This window comes from Eumetopias jubatus, unplaced genomic scaffold, assembly GCF_037043125.1.
Source record: "Eumetopias jubatus isolate StellerSeaLion01/CBP00866 unplaced genomic scaffold, mEumJub1_p1.0 scaffold_2, whole genome shotgun sequence".
In the NCBI taxonomy this organism is placed as follows: Eukaryota; Metazoa; Chordata; class Mammalia; order Carnivora; family Otariidae; genus Eumetopias; species Eumetopias jubatus.
This window is the reverse complement of record NW_028274808.1, coordinates 139,384,456-139,405,470: the sequence shown is the minus strand read 5'-3', so window position 1 is coordinate 139,405,470 and position 21,015 is coordinate 139,384,456. Positions and strand designations below refer to the sequence as shown.

The 21,015-nt window shown below is 39.4% G+C and overlaps 1 protein-coding gene across 2 annotated transcripts in view; it reads right to left on the bottom strand.

Moving 5' to 3' along the window:
- PAQR3 (progestin and adipoQ receptor family member 3) overlaps positions 1–20,361 on the bottom strand; it is a 29,580-nt gene extending 9,219 nt beyond the window's left edge. Inside the window, exons 1-7 of one of the 2 annotated variants that reach the window (XR_003608725.2) lie at positions 20,019–20,361; positions 16,597–16,759; positions 11,495–11,650; positions 8,429–8,626; positions 5,723–5,813; positions 2,846–2,994; positions 83–203 (exon numbers count right to left, since the gene is read on the bottom strand). Coding sequence is in view for 1 of the 2 variants with exons in the window: in XM_028100762.2 (XP_027956563.1) it covers positions 2,852–2,994; positions 5,723–5,813; positions 8,429–8,626; positions 11,495–11,650; positions 16,597–16,759; positions 20,019–20,203 (936 nt within the window). In the remaining variant the exon portion in view is untranslated. The remainder of the gene's footprint in view (positions 1–82; positions 204–2,845; positions 2,995–5,722; positions 5,814–8,428; positions 8,627–11,494; positions 11,651–16,596; positions 16,760–20,018) is intronic. The other variant, XM_028100762.2, reaches the window with a different exon arrangement.
- Between the last annotated feature and the right edge of the window lie 654 nt (positions 20,362–21,015).

Genomic DNA, 21,015 nt, shown 5'->3' with positions numbered 1-21,015 from the left:
CAGCAGTTGGCAGGAATCCAGAAGTGCAGGCTTTGCCCCTTGACATTTTAATACAGGGCAAAGGATAGCTCTAGGTAGGTACCTGCCAAATGGAGTTGCACAGCGTTATGCCAGTCAATCACAATCTTCAAATCGGTTACTTTGTCCAGGTAGGATGCCAAAGGATGATGTGACAGAGATTCCCTGAATCTTCATTCCTGATTCTAAAATACGATTTTGAAGCTGTTATGTATTATAAAGAATGACAGACAGTGCTTAATATATTTAGTAAACCCAGTTTATTTACATCATACATATTCTGCCATGCAGCTGACTGAATTGCACTCAGTGTAATAACAAAAAAGACAAGCACTATCTTTTGAAAATGGCTTTATATAGAAAGATAATTGCCTCAAATGAGTTAACTACAACCTTATAAATCACAATAGACAATTAAAACAGCCATGGATAGTTTTAAAATGTACGTGTAAAGTCTGTAGGTAAAGAGCTTTTATAGTTTATACACTGTAAAATTAAAACCAGTTTTTTTAGTATGGCAGCTGAGTATGTACTTTTAATCTTATTTTTTAATAAATCTATAAAACAAAAATAAATATACATTATTACAAGGCTCAGATTTGTAGGCAATTTTTAAATATTCTTTCATGTTAACAGTGTCTTAAAAAATTTGCCAGTAGTGGTATGCACACAGTAGGTGGTCAATAAACACTGACATACAGAAGTGTTTATAGTTGACAGCAATCCACATTCATTCTTTCCCTACTTAATAATAAAATACAGTAAAGAGGAAAATGAGAGAGGATAGCTTTCTTACAATATTTAATTTTCATAAGATGAAATGTTCACAGGGTATAATTCTCCCTACAGTCAGAGCTATATGCCTTTTAAATTAAAAAAACAGTCAAACACAGTATGCCCTTTTTATCCATTAAGTCAGATGGCAAGTATTAGATAATTCATACACTCAAAAAACCAGGAATATTTTTTAAAAATTAAGAGAAAACAGAACTTAAAATTCAATGTTTTTATTTTGAGAAGATTTTATGGTAAAAATGGTACCAGGCCTAAAATGACTAGACTTTTCTATTTTTAAATTAATTATAACTACTCTCAGTGTATTTTATTTGGCTAAAATGACAAAATATCTATTTAAGATCAATAATACCATATTAAACCCATAAGGGTTGTTTTGTGGAAAATACATCCTATTATCATTACAGCAAAGTCTTTTTATCACTCAGCAATATGGATGAAATTTGTGGCCTTATGAAGCAAAGTAGCCATTTTCAAAGTAGTGTGTGTTCCATCATCATAATGGGTACAATACAGCGCCCTTAGCCTATTGCGAAGATTCTCCATGCTGAGATGCTAGCATGGGGAATTTATATTCCAAAAACACTATACTGAAAAGAAAAAATTTTACAGATGCATAAATGGAGGCACATTAAATTTCTAATATGAGATGTATAAATGGCAATGTGGAAATAAGCTTTGCCATTAATCAACACTTCTGATATTTAGGAATTCCAATGTTCTGAAGAAATTTGGATAATATTTTATATATTATTCCACTAAGAAATTTGGATATTTTATATATTCCAATGAACATGTTTTTGTGAATGACTGCTTCAAAAGGGATTTAATTTATACATATGAAAAGACCACGAACAAGAAGAGCGTTGTATGCTAGGGCAGTGAGACCTATTTCTTAGGTATATACAATAAAGAATAATGTTTCAGGCCCAAATACTAGATAGTGTGTATCAATACTCTGAGTTGTCAATAAAATGCTAACACATGCATAAAACAGGGAAAGACTAGAGTACAAGGGAATAATCCTGTCATCAGTTGGGGCATCTGCATGACTTTGTTCTAAGGCTTAAGGTTCATTTTGGGGTCAACCCTGGGCCATCTGGACTCTGTGGCCTTGAAAGTAAGTAGCACCCATTTAACTGGGAACCCCCATCGATCAAGAAATTTAGGACTGCAGATTCAGAGAGGTGAAACTCTCTATTTTGCTACAGGAATTTTTGAACCAAAAATCTGTAATCCACTGGCAAGAGTGCAATTATTATACAGAACTAAGTAATATTCTTTGAATTTAAAAAGCTTAAATGTGAATGCCTTGGTTATTAGACCACAGAATTGGTTGCCTGGTCATATAATCAGTTTTTAATGCGCTTCTTATCTGATGGGAAATGACAATGCAAGTTCTTTTCCTCTTAATGCCTCTCTCAACTTAAAGGAGGAAAGGTTTAAAGTTTTTGTTCTAGCAAACTAAAAAATCCAATGTTCCTAAGGAGAAGAGAGCCTATAGCTAAAGGAAATCCTGTCTTACATGCCAGTTTCTCGCAAACCATGTATTTAAAGGCTAGTGATGATTCAAAACCACTCTTCTGGCTGTGTTAAGCATAGGCTATGGCAACCCTGGCCTTGATGAGGCACTTCAACTTGATCAACCACTGTAAGTATCTTCTATTAAAGAAATCACACAGGATGACTCCATTTTATAATGGAGGTAAGCCCTTCCTAAGGAAATTAAGCTGGTGTTAAGTAAAACAAATACTGTTTCTACACTGGTTTCACATTCATTGTTATTCAGATGTTTCTTATAAATGTCAACTAATTTTCACTTTCTGTACAAGCAGCAAATTAGTAGTTTTAAGGGCCGTAAAGCAGTTATTATTACAGATCCCCAGGTATATTTTTCCATTTTTATAAAGTATTACTCATGATATATTAAATAGGAGGAAAAAGGAAAAATGAATGTGAATCTTAGAAATAGTGGGGTATACAACTCCCCATTACATATTGCTTGACGACTGAATACACCAGGCGGCCATACCTGAATTCACAAATGTGAAACATGGTCAGGGCAAGGCTTGCTATGCCTATACTGCATGACATACACTGTTGACTGATGCCACCAATATAACATCACTACTGCAAGGATATGCCATATCTGGTGGCTTGATCCGAGGTAGTTTAGTTGTCCTAAAAGGGAAGGCAGAGAGAGAACAATATTGATTGTAATATTTTGATATTAAAATAAGAATGTATTTTTTATCTCTGGCCTTAGAAATATGGCTTAGCGCAAAAAGATTTTGGCAGTGTCAGAGCAGCTGGAGACTGACAGGAGATTCATTCAAACCCAACTGTTTTTTTAAAAAGGATGAATTCATATTTGGGTCTAATTTAAGGACATTGGTGAATTTTGAAATGCTGTTCCAAGTGTGTCTTCCAAATCTAATTTGGTTAATTTCAGGAATTTGATCTTTTGTCTCCCCTGTCTCATGTGTTCTCTATCTGGATATATGTGTCATGGACGAATCCACAAAATGTAATTAGTATGGCTTCATTAACTAAGGTTGATTAGTTCATACACAACTCAGAACTATTTCTCTTTGTGCTTAAAGTTTAAATTCCAAGGAGATTAAATAATTAACATGTGGGAAGCTTCTTGAAAAAGAACAAAATAAATACAGAGCTATAGAAATTTAAATGTAAATCTCTTTTCCTTACTCATGGTGCTTCTATGGTCACGTAATGTAAATATTCTCTAACCACTGTCCCTGTCTTTTCTTACAAAGAGAAATAGTACAGTATGTAGGTTTTAAAGTCTGCACAATCCTTTCTGTAGGGGTTCCGAGCCTTTTTTTGGTCCCACAGCACATTTTGACAGTCCAGTGAAACCCACAGACCCATTTTCAAAAGCACAAAATACAGAGTATTATAAAGAAAACTGATCATACTGTCATACAAGTATCATAGATCCACTTAGTTCTGTCCATGGGTACGTTTGGGGATCTCTGGATCCCATCAAATACCATTGTGTTGTTTCTATATTTTTAAAAATGTAACTGAGCTGAAAGTAAGTTCTTAGGTGTCAATTTGTTGATCTCATAGTATTCACCCACCATCTCACCACTGCATGTTTCTCTCTACAGCCAGGTCATAAATGGGGACTGGCAAGACAAGGTTTCTAAGCTACTCATTCAAGAGCATCTGAGACTATCATTTTTTTTTCTGAGAAGACTTTTTATCTCGTATGGTCTCCATGTCTCCACTGCCCCTGCACTCTGCCACATGCTCCTCTACACGGGGAACAGTTTATGTCAAGCTCATCTGGGGGACAAGTTATGTAACATCTGACCTTTTATAGGGGTCTTATGTTAGACAACTGGGAACTTCTGATATGAATATTTTAAGGCATAAAAACACTATGGCCACAATTATGTAGTGTAGAAAAATTTCATGGTTGAATTTTCTACATGTACTTGTCATGAATAAATTAGTAATAAAAGAATTATTAATAAAGTGATATAAAAATATATTTTGCCAGAACCATTTTCTGAGGAAAATTCTGGCCCTCCCTGAAGGATGGGTGGTCTTCAGTGAAGGGACATGTCCTAGTTATGCTCTTGAATCCTAATGTTTACACTCAGGTTCTTCTTTCTACTCCACTCGTATTTAAAACTCACTGGTGAAAAGTGCACAGAAGAATGTCTGAGGTTCTGTGATCTATTCATTCACTAGATCAGGGTTTCTCATCCTTTCTCTTCCCAACGTACATCATGAGTGGCATAATCCTATCTTCAATTCACTGTGGAAGAGAATCTTAGCCCAGGAAGGAAGGACAAGTTTGCAGTTTGAATATGAACCACTGCCCTACTTCTAGCTCCTCAAACCAAAAAAATCACTGCTCTCTGTACTCTGTTATTCTTGACTCAAGCCAAAGCTCACCTGGACTTACACCATTCTGTCCCTTACTAAACCACATTTTCCACTTATGGGACAGAGGTCGAGGGACATCATCATCATAATAGTTGCTGGCATGTGCTGAGTGCTTACTACTTGTGAGGAACCTTGCTAAATGGTTCATGTACATTTTCGCATGCAGTCCTCACAATAACACCATGAGAGAAAGTATCTCCATCCTCAGATGAGGAAATGAGCTGAAAAAGTACAAGTAACTTATTTAGCTCATGCAGCTAGTAAGTGGGTGATGTGGATTTGAACCCAAGCAGTCTGACTCCAGACCGAAGTTCCTAAGCAAGCAAATACATGTTTTGGACATTATTCATTCCACCCAGTGTCCTCTTGGTTCTTTTCTATCAAAGATGGTTTTTTTCTGGACTGAAGAATCAGGGAAATCTGTCCTTCTATTGGGTTACTAGCTTGTGTATATCTTGTGGACGTGAAGATTTTTAACTTCTATTATCTTCCCCTTAGCACTGGGTACCAGGAAGCTGAAAGGCAGATTGGTGGCCTTTAATTTTAGAACCTCATGATGGATATATGGTGAAGTGATCCTAACCCTGGCTTCTTTTCATTATCTTACTTCCTTCTGTCATTCTTGTTTTGTGGATCTCTACATGTATAATTTTTTAAGATGAGTGATATATAAAGAAGTCAATGATAATTGATAATTAGGATCCACAAAAAAAGCAGTGGTTGGGAGTCAGAAGACTCCCAGCTCTGTCACTAGCTCATAATCGGGAAATGGTGGTGACCTCATCTACTGCACTCAACTCATGGTGAGGAGGACAGGAAGTCTGTGAAAGCCCTTTGAAAGTTAAGCTTTTAGGTAACATTTAACAATAGGAGGGCCATTCTATAACCAATTATATTGAAAAAAATCTAACTTTTGATACTCTGAAGCATAGACTTCCACCATATATTTAGAATAAAGTCACAAGATCACTATGAAAGTGATACTTACCTGGAAAGTACCGTTCTGGAACTTTGGAAATGTAGAATAGGAAAGCAAGAAGAGCAATCACATACATCACAATTACACGGGGTGCAAAGTCCTGAAAAGCAAAACATTTTTTCACAGATCTTTTTACTGTGACTGAATTCCTAATTTATTATGAATCGAATTCACAAATTAGGTAGAATTCATAGGTGGAATTTAACCTTGTTAAATCTCAACTGCTTTTGTTGATAGTCTCCAATTATAGAAACCTTGCTCTCAAAACTGTAGGAAACAGGGGCACCTGGCTGGCTGTCAGTTAAGCATCTGACTCTTGGTTTTGGCTCAGGTCATGATCTCAGGGTTGTGAGATCGAGCCCCTGTCGGGCTGGCTCCATGCTCAGTGCAGAGTCTACTTGGGATTCTTTCCCTTTCCTTCTTCTTCCCTGTAGGAAATGGCCCACAGGAGTGGAACAGAGTACTCTAAAGGTGAGGGTACTAAAGAAGCTAGAACTTTAACATAGTTGAAGGTCCTAAAACACCCAACTCCAACTACAACATAGATGCATGGGTGGAATGCATATGGGGAATGGAGTTACCAGCTGAACAAGCAAAATAACTGAAGATCAGGGTCTTGTAGCTAGAAAAGACACAAGAGGTTTAGGGGGCACCTGGGTGGTTCAGTCAGTTAAGTGTCTGTCTTCAGCTCAAGTCATGATCCCAGGGTCTTAGAACTGAGCCCCATGTCAGGCTCCCTGCTCAGCGGGGAGCCTGCTTCTCCCGCTGCCTCTGCTGCTCCCTCTGCTTGTGCTCTCTCAAATAAATAAATAAATAAATAAATAAATAAATAAATAAATAAATAAAATCTTAAAAAAAAAAAAAAGTTTGGCCCAACAATGAAATCTGTCCACCAACCCGATAAACGGTCCTCCTGAATTACTATATGAAGCAGTCTATCAGTTCTAATTGGAGAGCTTTTCCTTGCCCTAAGAATATTAGCCAGGTATTGGCTAATATTCTTAGCCAATTGTTCCTAATTCTGGTTATAAACCTAATTCACCAAAAAGCCATTTAAGAAATAAAGACAAATTACTTCTCTCTGTAAATATTTGAGAATTATCATGGCCCTCCTGAAATCCTACATTCTTAGACTAATGACTATGAGATTTCTCCTTCTAGAACACAACCACACCCTGCTTCCCAGGATTAGCCCTTCTGGAACTTTTCATCTTCGGTTAAGTCTCTCCCTCTTTCCCCATCTTTTAAAAATTACAGCTTATTAGAGAATTTCTGAGGACGTCTCCCTCTGCTTCTTCACTGGAATGATTTGTGATCACATTAGATTTCCATCTTTCAGAACCACTATTTTCCTAAACCATATTTCTATTGTAAGATTTTTGGACACAGGAAAGCTCCCGTATTTTTCTGAATTTCTCAAAAATCTACTGGCTTAATAGGTCTGGTTCTCTATCATTACAAGCTTAAAAGGGATGTGTTTACTTCGTCTCAAATTTCGGTCCCTTCTATGTCAATAACCAGTTTAAATTACCCAATTAAATCTACAGTTGCATTTCACCACTGTATTTTCTTTAACTTATATTCAGGGAATTAAAATTGGTGGAGAAATGATGTTTTCAGATATCAGGATCACTGAAGTTCCTCATCACTACTGTCTCACTTTCTCCCAATTTCTTAATCTTATGAAGAAAGCATCACCCTGTTCTCAAGTTGACAAATACCACTCAACTAGCTATATCACAGAATTTCCTTCCTTTCCAGTTTTATACCCAAATGCTTTCCATCATGCTGTTGCTGACTTCATGCAAGTACATGTAAGCCTACTATTCGTTCTCCCGTCTTCTAAAAAAATATGATCCTTTTGAATAAAACCTGCATTTAAATCCCCATATTCCAGACGAAGGTCCCACTGCAACAACTGTACATTATTTCTGCTAGATTTCCTGGCATATTTACTGATGTTAAAAATTCTTAAGTTTATTCTCAAGCATATTCTTAAAGCATTTTTGTATGGATCTCTGAGCTCTTATTTCTAATTCCCTTCTCAAGAATACTGAGGCGTTCTCACTGAGCTACCTCCTAAATGCACTCCGACTTGCCCCATAATACCTAACTCTATAAGCTCTTCTTTTACTTCCCAGTATATTGTTCTTGGTAGTGGGACATGTTCTCATGGCTCCAGCTAGTAATGATTTTCAAATCTTATCACTAGTCTCAAACTGTGACCTAAATTCTGACTCCATCTCCACCTTTACATCCCACAGTTGCCTCAAATTCAACAGGTCCAAGGAAAAATCTTTCCCGGCTCCTTTTCCTCCACAAAACAATCAATCAATCAATCAATCAATCAATCCCTCCTAGTTCCATATTTGTGTTATCACTGGCATTATCCTTGCCATAGCTAACAAAGCTGGGAACTTGGAAGTTCTCCTCCACTGACTTGGGCATTTACACACTCACGGTAGCAGAAGGAGAATTAAGAACGTATTTTGCAGAAAGACATCTTGGAAAAAAAAAGCAATAGTTACACTTCTTTTTCCTGCAAGGCATGCTTATTTATATAGATGTGAACATTATGGCATTAATATGCAATTATAAATATTTTCTCAAATGACAGAGACCCAGCCATCTGGTCTGATTATAGTACTTCACCCCAAATGAATATAATCTAAAGGACAAAAAAAATGAGAAAAATACCGACTACACTCAACCTACCTGTACAATAGGAGCACCGATTCCTCCATTGAGCCAAACCCAGTGAAGGGTAGGGATCACTCCGTATCCCGAAACGGAACAGAAGATGATGGAGCGGAGCCTCTGCCACTGCTGCGTGAGGTAATTGGGATGGATCTGCGCAAAGAACACTGCCAGGATCATAGCGAGCACTGTGATCAAGTACACTTGACGCCAATACTGGACGGGAAGGAAGTCAAATTTTCATTGTTACTAACAATAAGAGAAGGAAAAGACCAATTCTGGCCTTTCCACTATACGTTCCAAACTTATTTACATTTTTTCATTTCTGAACATGGTTAACTTCCTTAAAACACTGCATGTTCCATATACCCGGTTAGGTTTCTTAGGATGACAGTGAGTTGGTAGAAACCACATTTGTTCATACAAGAGCATTTTCTGAGTACCTGTTATATGCCAGGGACAATTTAAGTCCTATAGACACAAAGCTATGACACGGACTCTCCCAATGGGTGAGCTCATAGACTATGGGAGGGGCAGACACGAACAAATGATTATAATCCAATGGTAAGTACTGTAACTGAGCTGTGAACAGAACGTTGTAGAGTCACAGAGGAGGGGGTGTCTGCTACCTGGAGTAGCTAATAAATGCTTCACAGAGGAGATGGTATCTAAGCAGATGATTCTTGAGAAATACATATGATTGTGTGGGAAGAGGGAATTCTCAAGGAAAAGGAACAGCACATACAGTGGGAAGGTTTTGAGAAGGGAGGCTGAAAGGCAGGTGTACTGTCAGGCTAAGGAATTGGAACTTTAACATGTTGGCACTGGGGGAATAGCAAGTTCTTTAAGAATGAGATGACAGGTCTGCTTTTCAAACGGACTTATTAGGTAACTCTGACATCAGTATGAAAAAGAAAGCGGTGACAGGAAGCCAGCTAGAAGGTATTAGAATAACTGATTCAAAGAGCGAATGGAGGCTTGGGCTCTGGTTGAACAAGGAAGACAGAGATGTGAGCAGCAGATTCAGGAGACTTTTTAAAAATGAACTCAAATCTTAATGGTTGACTGGATGTGTGAGAAGGCAGTAGAGGATGGCCAGAATGTTTCCATTACGAAAGGCCTTGCAAATGGCTTCTACGAATGTGGCAAATGAGCAGCGATAATCCAGGTGTGGTGTTTGTGTGGGTGGGAGAGAGAGAATGGAAAGCATGAAATCATGCACATTTTCAAACAGATTCAGTCTGAAGGGCTTACAGAATATTTAGGTATCTAAACGAGCAGCTGAAGCTCAAAAGTTAGCATGACATAGAGCAGAGTTCTTAAGCTGGGCTCCAAGGACTTCTGTGGGGCTATTAGCTTCCTGAAATCACATGTCAAATTGTTTGGTTAATCTGTGCCCAAATGTATATTCCCCTGGATGGAGGGTCCAGAGTTCTCAATCTCATTCTCAAAGCAGCCTGTGTTCCTTAAAAGATAAAGAGCCACTACAGCAATTGAATATTTGGAAACGATTAGGTACCAGAGGAAAGAAACCCATTTTTCCTTTAAGTGATCATTAGCTCCAGTGGTTTTCTTTTCTCTTGGAAACCTAGCTTTTCTGAAAAGAGATTTACAAGAAGTGTCCCACTGCTCTCTTGAATTATCAGGTATGTTTGGGCAAAGGTAAACAGAAAACAGGTTAGCTTTCAGAGAAAGAATAAGAGAAGTAAAACAATTCAAATATGACATGACTGCCCTCACAAGCTCCTAGTTATCAGCTTATTCCAAATTTTCTAAAAGATATAAATGGTTTCATGCAAAATGAGTAAGTGAAAGCTGAGCAGATATGAACATTTTATTACTAAAATCAAATCAATTTACAAGGTTAATTGCATACATATTTAATTAAATGCTTATGTTCCAAAGTAATTAGGCCTAAAAAGCCTAATATGTAAGTGGCTACAATCAACAATTCTCTTACTTCAAGCCAATTTTATGATTTTTCTCTTTGCTAGTTTTACCCTTTAGCTTTACTGGCAGTTATCTCTGTTATTGTGCAGAGACAAAGGTCCTACTTAAGAATTCTCAAAGTCAGAGGAGTCCTGCGCTACAGCCAATCTTCCCAGTATGTTAAGGCTGGGGACTATGGCTTGGAGCACCTGCTACGTGTGGAGGGCTTGTGGAGAGGACAGGCTCTACTCCTTTGTGAGCAGGACTACAAGTACCTAGTATATACACTGCCCCTGCACAGCTCTGTCCTGGCTCTGAATGGGAGGGAACTAAAGGACAAAACAGAAAAGAGTAAGGTAGGAGAGCAGGAGGAAGAGAGAGGAGAGCTGAAGAGGACTTCCTGAATGGGGGGGCTTGACATGTACTGAGCCCAGTGGAAGGGTCAGTTGGCCTCCTTGGCTGGGACGTGAGGTGCTGAGCTAGAGGACTGTATTCCATAGTCTGGCGGGCCAATATAATCCGATGGCAGTGTTTCAAATGCTGCTTTGCACAAGGCAACAACTGACTTCTGTGACATCAGCGTCAAAAGTAGAGCTGATCTCGAACTCAGAATAGATACATACTTGTTAAAGTCACTCACCACCCAGCTGGTCTGTCTCTGTGCTTACCTCCAAATATAAGACTAAAGAAAGGAAAACGTATTTCTTATGAAGAATTGGGTCAACATGCTCACAGACAAACCCTTTGTTTTTTTCACTGAGAGACGGGTAAAGGATGAGGGAAAATGAAAAGCAGCAGCAAGCTTCATAATTTCATCAGGCGCTAACTTTAACTTCAGCTCTATAAACATAAAAGACATATAATGTGCATCTGAGGAATCATGTAGCTATATGGATTTGCTGGAAACATTAATAATGTAGTGTTTACATCTGTTTTAAGAAAATATCTTCATATATTTCAATGGAAAATTAGTAAAAGGAGTATGGATCTGGTAATAGATATTAGAGATCAAAGGGCCCTTTTGAAAAATGAGTTTACACAAGACTCTTCTTTCCTCTACAAGTTAATTACGTGTTTATTTAAAAGTTCAAAGGAACCACGGTAAGAAAACCCAAGACCTACGTGAAAGAATGTAAAATGTTTTAAGTTACTTACGTTATTACAATAAAATGCATAAAATACCCCAGAGACATAGCATCCCAGTATTCCAATAGAAATTCCTGCATAATCTAATGCCATCCATCTTCGACAGGTTTTTTCTGATCGATGGCAGGAAAAAAGATGATAGCCCACAGAGCAAAGCATACAGACCTATGGAAAATAAAACAAATCTCAGCAAAGTGAAACAAAAAGAAATTGAAGCAACTCATGTGTGATGTTCAGGGAAGTGGTTAGGTCAAGCCCAGGCTTTTTCGCCAAACAGACTTGAACCTGGATTCTGGCTTTGTGCCATAAGGCAAGCCATGTCATTTCTCCACATCTCAGGTTCCCTATGGGTAAAATGGGGATAACAGTAATAAATTTAAAATGGTAGGTATTTTATAATATAAAATTTTAAATGAGTAGCACAGCAGTGGGAAAATTATACAATGTAAATGTTTTTAAAATATTAATTGAGGCTTATTTGGATTCACAAATGAGTTTCCTTTTAAAAAAGTACCCACTAGAAGTAGTCCTTAAAAAATTAATCAAAGAACATAGAATTGTATGATGTAAAAACATAAGCTCCTCCCACTTAAGCTATTCCCCAGCAGTAGCTCCTGATAACATTTGTTATGTGTCCTAGATATCTTCAATGAATGTATCAAACACCTATAAGTCCACATGTACACAAACACTCGATACATTCTTTTTAATCAAATGGAATCACATAATACATTCTGTTCTACAATTTTGCTTTTTACACTTAAGACTTTCTATGTCTGTATGAGATTACATTGTAGAGTTTACTTTTGGGTTCTGAGTTAAACACAGTTTTGTTGCGTCCAAGAAAAAATAATTGTGACTTATGCTGACTATATGTTGCCAAATTGAGAGCAAAGCTCATCTGATTCAAGCAGCTCCTCTGAAGACTGATAAGGTTTCCATGGCTGAACTCTCTCCAGCCATTAAATACCAGCTGTGTGTCATGCCCTGGGGGTACAAGGATGAGACCTCTACTGTCTGAAAGATTTTCCTGAAACAAGTGGACAAACAAGTGGTGATGTAAGAAAACAGAGGAGGAAGGGGCCTTGGTTTGTGGCATTTGTTTGGTGGGTGAAGTGGTGGGGAGAAGAGCTTTACAAAAGGGCTGCGACATGAGCTGGCATTCAAGAATATAAATAAAGGTGGCCACATGTTTACTGGAGGGTCCACAGAAAAAGCAGTGTATTGAGAAACACAGAACCATTAAGGAATGTCATGTGGCCCTCTTCATAATACAATTATGACAAGTCCTACACCTCAGAGAGTTTTAACGTCAATATTATGGGCGAGGTGTGATACTACTGAAGATTTTAAGTGCAGCCTTACGTAAAGGCTAAGATGGGAGGTTACAGGAGTAGCCCTGGAAAGCAATGACAAGAGCCTCTAGTAAGCCAGTGACAGTGGGGACTGCAGTAAATGGCACAAATGATATGAAGTAGGTCAAATTGATAAATATTTTGTAAGCAACTGCTCAGGCAGAAAAATGGGTCAGCTAGCCAGTCTACAGTCTGGTCATTAAACCTAAGCAGGCTCCACAGCCTCAGTATCAATATTCAAAACAATGTACCTAGCCACAATGTCATTTCTTCATCCATAGTCTAAAATCTTCATCAGTCTGTGGCTTTGGCTAGTAAGCCACAAGTCAGAGTTCACTGACCCAATTAAATATAACTCTCAGAAGCTTGGTTGTTTGTTTTCTCAGATTACCCTTGAGATTAAACACAGTAAATCCTGAGGACACCAAGGTGTGTATTCTCACTGACAAGGGAAGATCTCATTGTCACAATGTTAAGTGACACAAAACAGCAAGCAGAGATGATATCTCAGAAGCAGGGAGGCAAGTGGGTGGGAAGAACCTGTACATACACAAATGTCAAATGTGCTTACCTCTGGGAAGTGGAATTTCAAATGGCTTTTACTTTCTTTCATATGCTTTTCTGTTTGTTTGAATTCCTACGTGAGTATATTTTATAGCAAGAAACAACAATAAGGCTAATTTCATTGTGAAAAGGAAAATAAAGAGAAAAATTATACTTTTCAAAAGCAATTAAAATATATAGTGTTAACAGAGAACACTGAGTTTTTAAAAAGTAAACCTATACTTAGTATCTGTTCTAGGTTTTAAAAGAAATCTGTTCTAAAAGAAATGTGTTATTATTAGAATTCCTTAAAAAAAACAGACTGAAAAATGATCTGGCAAATTGAGTTTGGTTTCAGTTTTCTGGAAAGTTTCCTTTTGTGGACTATCTCACTCCATCAAGGCAGACAGACAGTTAGAATGTGACATCCTATATCTAATCTCCTTGGCATGATAACCAAATACTTCCGGATCCGGCTCCTGCCTCCCTCCAGCCTCATCTTTCTCCATTCTCCCACGAGCCAACCACAAAGGCCAACCCCTACAAGTCCAGAAAGTGTTGAACTGTCTCTTGCTTCTGGGCCCTTACACAAACTACTTGTATCTGCTTAAATCCCTGCCTCACTCTCCCTTCTGCCCTCCTACCTAGGTGACTAGATCTTTATGACAGGCTGATTTTGTTCAGTACTGTATTCATGATGCGTAGCTTAGTGCCTGGATGTAGATTGTGGAATTTAATGCAAATGAACTGAATCTAGGGAAAGGCATTCCTGGATTCTACTCTTCCCTAAGACAGAAAGACCTCTGGGAAAGTTCAAGGCCCCTGAAATTACATTCTACTTTTCAGAATGTACTCTGTTAATCTGGTTGGTGGGAAGGTACTGAGTGTATAAAATGGTAGAAGGGAAAGAGAAAAAAATGTTATGTCTTTTAAAAATTAAATGTGAATCAATCATTTTTTTGCGGGGGGGGAAGAGGGAAAGGGGGAGAGAGAGAGAGAGGGAAAAGGAAAGAGAGAATCCTAAGCAGACCCACACCCAGCACGGATGCCCAAGGTGGGGCTTGGTCCCAAGACCATGAGATCATGACCTGAGAAGTGATCAAGAGTCAGATGCTTAACCGACTGAGCCACCCAGGAGCCCCTAAATGTAAATCCATCTTAATTTGTGGTTTATCATGCTGCCTGCTGCCTCTAAGAATTTGACAAAATTGAGGCAACAAGTTATAAATTTAATTTCATAAAAATAAAAATAACAGAGATGGCAGTTTTCAGTAGGAAAAATCTGCTGTCTTTAGCATTTGTTAGCATCTTGCTGCCTTTAGCAACTTTTACAGTGTGTAACAAAGATCACTGCACTAGCAGCCGGGAGAACAAGATTTTACTGTCCTGTTGAATAATCCTGAGCAAGTCACCCTAACATTTTGGGCTTTTCTTCATTGGCAGTTGTAATTATTTCAGTTTTTCAGTTCTGCAATGCATTGTTTTCTTAAACCAATAAGAAGATTAATATGCTTTCCTTGATCTAATGTCAGTTGTGGCTGGATGGTGAAGGAATAAAGGGCAGGCCCGAGGGTAGAGGAAAACGTGGGATTTTCAAAGTAGATACTATCCATATAATTAACAGTAGAGTATAAACCAGTTTAGTCTATAAGATACATCTAATGATTTAACTATAAAGAAATTGATTCATTTCTGTTTTAAAACCAGAGATGGATTCTAAGAGATGTTTAGGCTGCAATCAGGACAAAATGAGTATACTTTAAAAATATTAAAGAAAAAATAATTTTCAAATAATAATAACAAAAATGCAAGAGTATTCTTTCCCTCAACGAAACTTAAAATATTATTCCAGAAACCAGAATTAGGAAAAAAGGGGAAGGGAGATGTTCCTAACGTGTTTTTAGTCATTTAACTCCGAAGTCTTGAGTTGAATGGTGAAGGTCTAAAGTTATTATTATTATTTTTTAAGATTTTATTTATTTATTTGACAGAGAGAGACAAAGCGAGAGAAGGAACACAAGCAGGGAGAGTGGGAGAGGGAGAAGCAGGCCTCCTGCCGAGCAGGGAGCCTGATGCGGGGCTCGATCCCAGGACCCTGGGATCATGACCTGAGCCGAAGGCGGACGCTTAATGACTGAGCCACCCAGGTGCCCTGAAGGTCTAAAATTAAATGATGTATCATGAAAACAACATCTGTGCAGCTGACATATAGTACAGATGCATCTTTCACGTGGTAGCCACAGGTTAACTGCAGGGAGTGCTGGCCTGTATTTGGGGGGGGGGGGGCGGGTGATAGCTTTTAATTTTTATGTTTTTCTGCACACTCAGCATTTTTTTTAAATTTTACAAATGTCAGCAGGATTTCAGTCCATATTTGTTTTTTTCTTCAGAATTATTTGTTTTTAAAACTATTATATATAACTTTTAAAGGAATTTTACAGATCCTTGAAGAAAACTGAAAGTGCTAGAGAACTAACAAATACAAGAGGTAGAAAGGAGAAACTGAAAGTATTCGAAACCAGGAAAGCATAAAAAGACCAAAGGAAATGAACATTAAAGCAACAGAAAAGATCACCACCAGCAAAACAAGACATCAAAATTAAGACAGTATGGAAACAAATACTGAAATCACAGACATATAAATAGGAAAAAGATGGGAAATCTGAAAAATGTTTTAAGCAGTAACTAGTGTTTTTTTTTTTTTAAAGATTTTATTTTTGACAGAGAGAGAGAGTACAAGCAGGGGAAGCAGCAGGCGGAGGGAGAGGGAGAAGCAGGCTCCCTGCTCAGCAGGGAGCTCAATGTGGGGCTCGATCCCAGGACCCTGAGATCATTACCTGAGCCGAAGGCAGACGCTTAACCGTCTGAGCCACCCAGGTGCCCCAGTAACTAGTGTTCTATCTCAGCCAGAAAATAGGGTTCCTATCCTTATATTAATCTTAAAACAGAAATCTCTAAAAAGGGAAGGAGAAAAGGAAAGGCATTTTTTCAATCTTTAAAATCTACTGGATTTCAAGTATACTCTAACAGTAAAGTCCAAATATACTTTCATAAAAACATTTTTGCTGCTTATATTATGAAAATGAATAAGCTAACCCATATGCTATTTTGGGACTCTTTAAAACAAGTGGTGGCTGTGATGTAAGATCACCTGCCCAAGCTCGTCTGACTAAAGTTCTCTTTACCAATAATAATGTTTGTGAAATGACTTACCTGGAAGCAGAAAAGACAAATAGAACAAATTACAAAATCTTCTCTGGACGCACTTGCCGAAGGTAACACTGATGTCATGTCATATATTCCCAGGGTAAAGAAGAGAAAAAAACCCAGCAAATGACTCCAGATGTTTACGGTCTCATTAGATAAAATAAACAAACTGGAAAACAAACAGACATGCATCTCAGATTCATATTGGCTCGCTCACCATCAGCATTTAGAAGGTTAGGGACAGTTTGGGGGGGCAATTATCTAACATTTGCTACTTTAAGCCCCTAACCCCATCTTTGCCTTTGCAAATATGGTATCTCACTTAGTCCAGTTGATCTTTAGGTTCTTCCACATCTCCACCAGTCCTGAGATCTTAGAGCTTTTTGGTGCTCACCTCTCTTATCATATTTACCATTTCCTTCCTCATCTGAGTTATTTATGTATAAATTCCATCTCATCCTCCAGCCTATCAGCTCCCTGATGGTTGGCACCATCCATCTTTATGACATCACTGTCCCAAGCAGAGTGCCTTGCTCAGATTAGATGCTAAATGTCTACAGAAATGAATGTGCAGATTAAAACTGGATGTTAGCTACCATACTTTCATGTTCAAAAACAGGTATCCAAAAACCTCCTAAGGTTAGGCACAAACTTAAAATACCTTTTTAGTACACATTAAAAGCAAATGCAAAGCTAAACAGACTCGAGAGAAGCATTTCCACTGGAAATGTCCTTTAAGATAGGCATGCTGGAACAGCTTTGCTGTGGTTGTGTGAAACCAAACTAGTTCCTAGGTCGCATGAGTTTCTCCTTTTTAGGAACAATAGGTTACTTTAAATATCAGTACTATTTGCCCACTAAATGTCTAACTGGTTTGAGTTTAAGTAGCCTTAACAGCACAGGTTGGTGTAGAGTGTACCACACCAACCAGGAGTCAAGAGGCTCACTGTCCCTCCATCCTCACCCTCAGCAACAAATTAGCTCTGTGATCATAAGCAAGTCACTTAACCTCTCCAGCTTCAGTTTCTTCAACTATAAAACAAGGGAGGTGGATTAGATGCTGCTGCAAGTCCCTTCTAGCTCCTTCATTTTGTGAAATGTTTCCCTAGCTGTGGATAGAAATCATCTGATTATTTATTGTTTAAAATTCTCATCTGATTATTTATTGTTTAAAATTCTCCTGCATTTCTCTTGCAAAATCTAATCTTTTTGTTTGAATTAAGGTCTTTGACATTCACTGGTTCAGATTCCTTATTAATAAGCATTAATGTATAACTCTAACTTGCTGAATTTGTAGGAATCACCATGGTTCTCATTTTCCCATTTTTACACATCATAAACATAACAGGGTCTCACGTTATCAAACGATCATCAAGAATAAAGTGAATCTTCTTATCATGAATTTCAGGCTTTACCCTGTATAAGCATCAAGTATAAAGACTACTCATATGGGAGCGGGGGGAGTGAGGATGCAGGAATGTGAAGGAACATATAGGACTAGTTTGATGATCAATACTCTGCCTGTTGCCTCAGAACTTTTCACTGAAAAGTGAAACCCAGTATAACCTGATTAACTGAACTGAGAGGCACAACCTTGGCATGCTCCTTCCAACTAACAGAGTGTTGGCAGAACAGTTGTAACACACAAAACCTCTCCTTATATCCAAAATCTGTCCTGGTCACTCTTGACAGCTAAAAGAAGAGAGGGCAAAAGTTGAACTTGGAAAAGACCAAGCTGGTGGGAAGAGCACTTGGAAGAATATTCCCTGTAGAGAATTGACTCTTACTCTGTGAGAAGTTATGCCTCTCTGTTCAGCTTCAAAACCAATAATCAGGATGATAACAAATCACCATTAATTGAGTGCCTGTTAGGCGTCATGCCCTGTGTATCATTTTATACACATAATCTCATTTAATCCTTAATATTTTTTGAAGCAGGAATTGTGATTATCCTTGTTTTTACAAAAGGGTAAAATAAGATTCATTAAATGGTTAAGGGGCAGATCTGGATACCCAAGTCTTTTTGACTCAACAGCCCAAGATCAAAGCACTGTATGTATTTCACTTCTCAATCCATGAGATTTGGACACTAACATCAGAATCCAGAGGACTACTACTATGTGGGTAATAAAATACTTAAAGTATTAAGGTAATTCACTACCTGCTCTGTCCTTGTGGAACTTCACCTCCATAGCAAGGCCCAGCTCTGATTTCTTGTATAATAACCTATGCAAAGGAGACACTGGGGAGGCAGATAGTACTTAGGAGTCAAATTGTGAAGGCCTGTGGGCCATCCACTGAGTAGGGATGGGCAGAATGTCACCTTGTGACTGTGAGTCCAAAACACTTTCAAGGCAGGGCAAAAGGAACTGGGGAAAGACCACGCTGAAAAGACGAAGAATCAGATGTGTGATTGCTTCCTGAGCAACTCAACATTCCAGCACTAGAGTTTGTCACTATAGCATCCTAGATCTAACCAGTATCTGTACCTTAATTCTCTTGAAGTGGGGTTCTTCATTTAAGTACATACAGTGAGTTTTAACACAAAGCTAGCCTAAAAACCAGAACAGTGATTTTTTGGTTTTATTTTTTAAAACCCAGGCTTTCAAGAGACTCATGGTTTTAAAGGTTTAGATAAAGAAATTCCTTTCTTAGAAATGCTTCTAGGGTGCTCTAGCAGAGGGTGGTGCCCGTTAGAGTCTCTCTTTGCTATACTCCTTTTCCTACACAGCATTTTTCACAATGGTTATTATGCAATAGAGTAATTACCTCTTTAATGTGTGTCTTTCAGACCAAACCTTAGTAGTTTCATGAGAACAAGAGCCATATCTGCTGTTCTCTGCATGACCTGGTATAGTGCCTAGCACCTAGGAGGGGCTCCATAGTATCTGCTGAATGAATGAGTCAGGGGTTTCTCTCAGATATACATATACATGCATATGGCAATGTGAACCTGTTTTCTATTATATTAATATAATTTCCTATTATATATCATGTTAGGCATTTATCAGGCCCAAACCATCTGCATTTCCATAGGGTTGATCTAAAAATAAACAAAGGTTAGGTATACACTGGGGCAAGTATCACTTGGCCATTGTTAGTGGGGTCGATTCCAAGAAGCACCAAATGCGATAAAGGATGTAGAAGCTCTCTGTAAACTGCAGAGCACCATAGGAGAAATTGCTATGGTGGTAATTAAAATCATTGTTAACTGTCATTATTATTGCGTGGATCAAGCACCCGGCGAGGGGAGGAAAAAAGATAACGAGAGGGAGAAATGGCAAAAAGGAATGAGAAGGATGGGGCAGTTAGGAAATGATGGCCTCGGGGAAAGCTGCACAGACCCCAGACAAAAAGGGTGTAGGTGGGGAGGAGAGGCTGCCGGCGCGCCCCCCGAGGCGCGCCCCGCGGAGGCGGCAGGACCGTACCTTTTGATACACAGCCTGGAGGGCAGGTAGGCCCGGTAGCCGTCGGTGATGTACGGGTTGTCCTTGAGGGACACAGGGATCTGCTCGTAGGTGTAGAGGCGGATGCCGCGGGGCACCAGGACCGGCCAGTACTGGTAGCTGCCCAGCTCTATGTAATGCGCGCTCTTCAGTAGCTTCTGATGCATCCTTCCCGGCCGCCGCCGCTCCCCCTCTGGGGAGCTCGCCCAGGCCCCGCCTCCCCGGGGAGGGGGCTTTGCCGCCGCCGCCCCCGCCCCGGAGCCCGCGAACGCAGCGCGAGGTCCTACGGTCCCGCTGCTGCCCAGGCCCCGCTCCGCGCTCGCACCGGCCGGCCACCGCCGTCTGCGCCGCGGCGAACCCAGCGGCGTCGCAGCCTTCTCTGACGTCAGCACGCCGCGGCGGGCCCCGCCCCTCGACCTCCTCTGGGGCAGGGAGGTTTGGGGCTGGGGTTGGGGCTGGCGCGAAGCGGGAGCGGACGCGCGCGTGGGCGGGCGGCTCGGGGTCGGGCGTTCGGGCGGCTCCGGGCGGCGGAACTGAGGTGCCAGTCTCTCCTCGTCGGTGAGAAGAGCACAGGACTGTGCAGGCGAATACAGGTGGTGTTTTCTTCAAGGGGAAAAGAAGAGAGTTCCCTGGAAGAAAATTAAGAACGAGAGCTAACTCTTCACCACTTACTTACACTTAGACTCTCACACCTAGTGTTAGAAGGGACTCTCGAGGTTTTCTAAGCTAAAGTCAGTCCTTTGAAGTAGCTGAAAATAGAGGAAAGCTGATGCACTTGGAACGTTTACCAAAATTGAGTATGCACTAAGCCATAAAGAAACCCCCAGCAACATTCAAAACACTGAAACCATTCAGGGCATGTTCTCTGACCACAATAGAATTAAAGTAGAAATAAACAAGAAAACTAAAAACTCCCAAATGTCTGGAACTGAACAAAACACTTCTAGATATTTCATGGCTTGATGAAGAAATCACAATG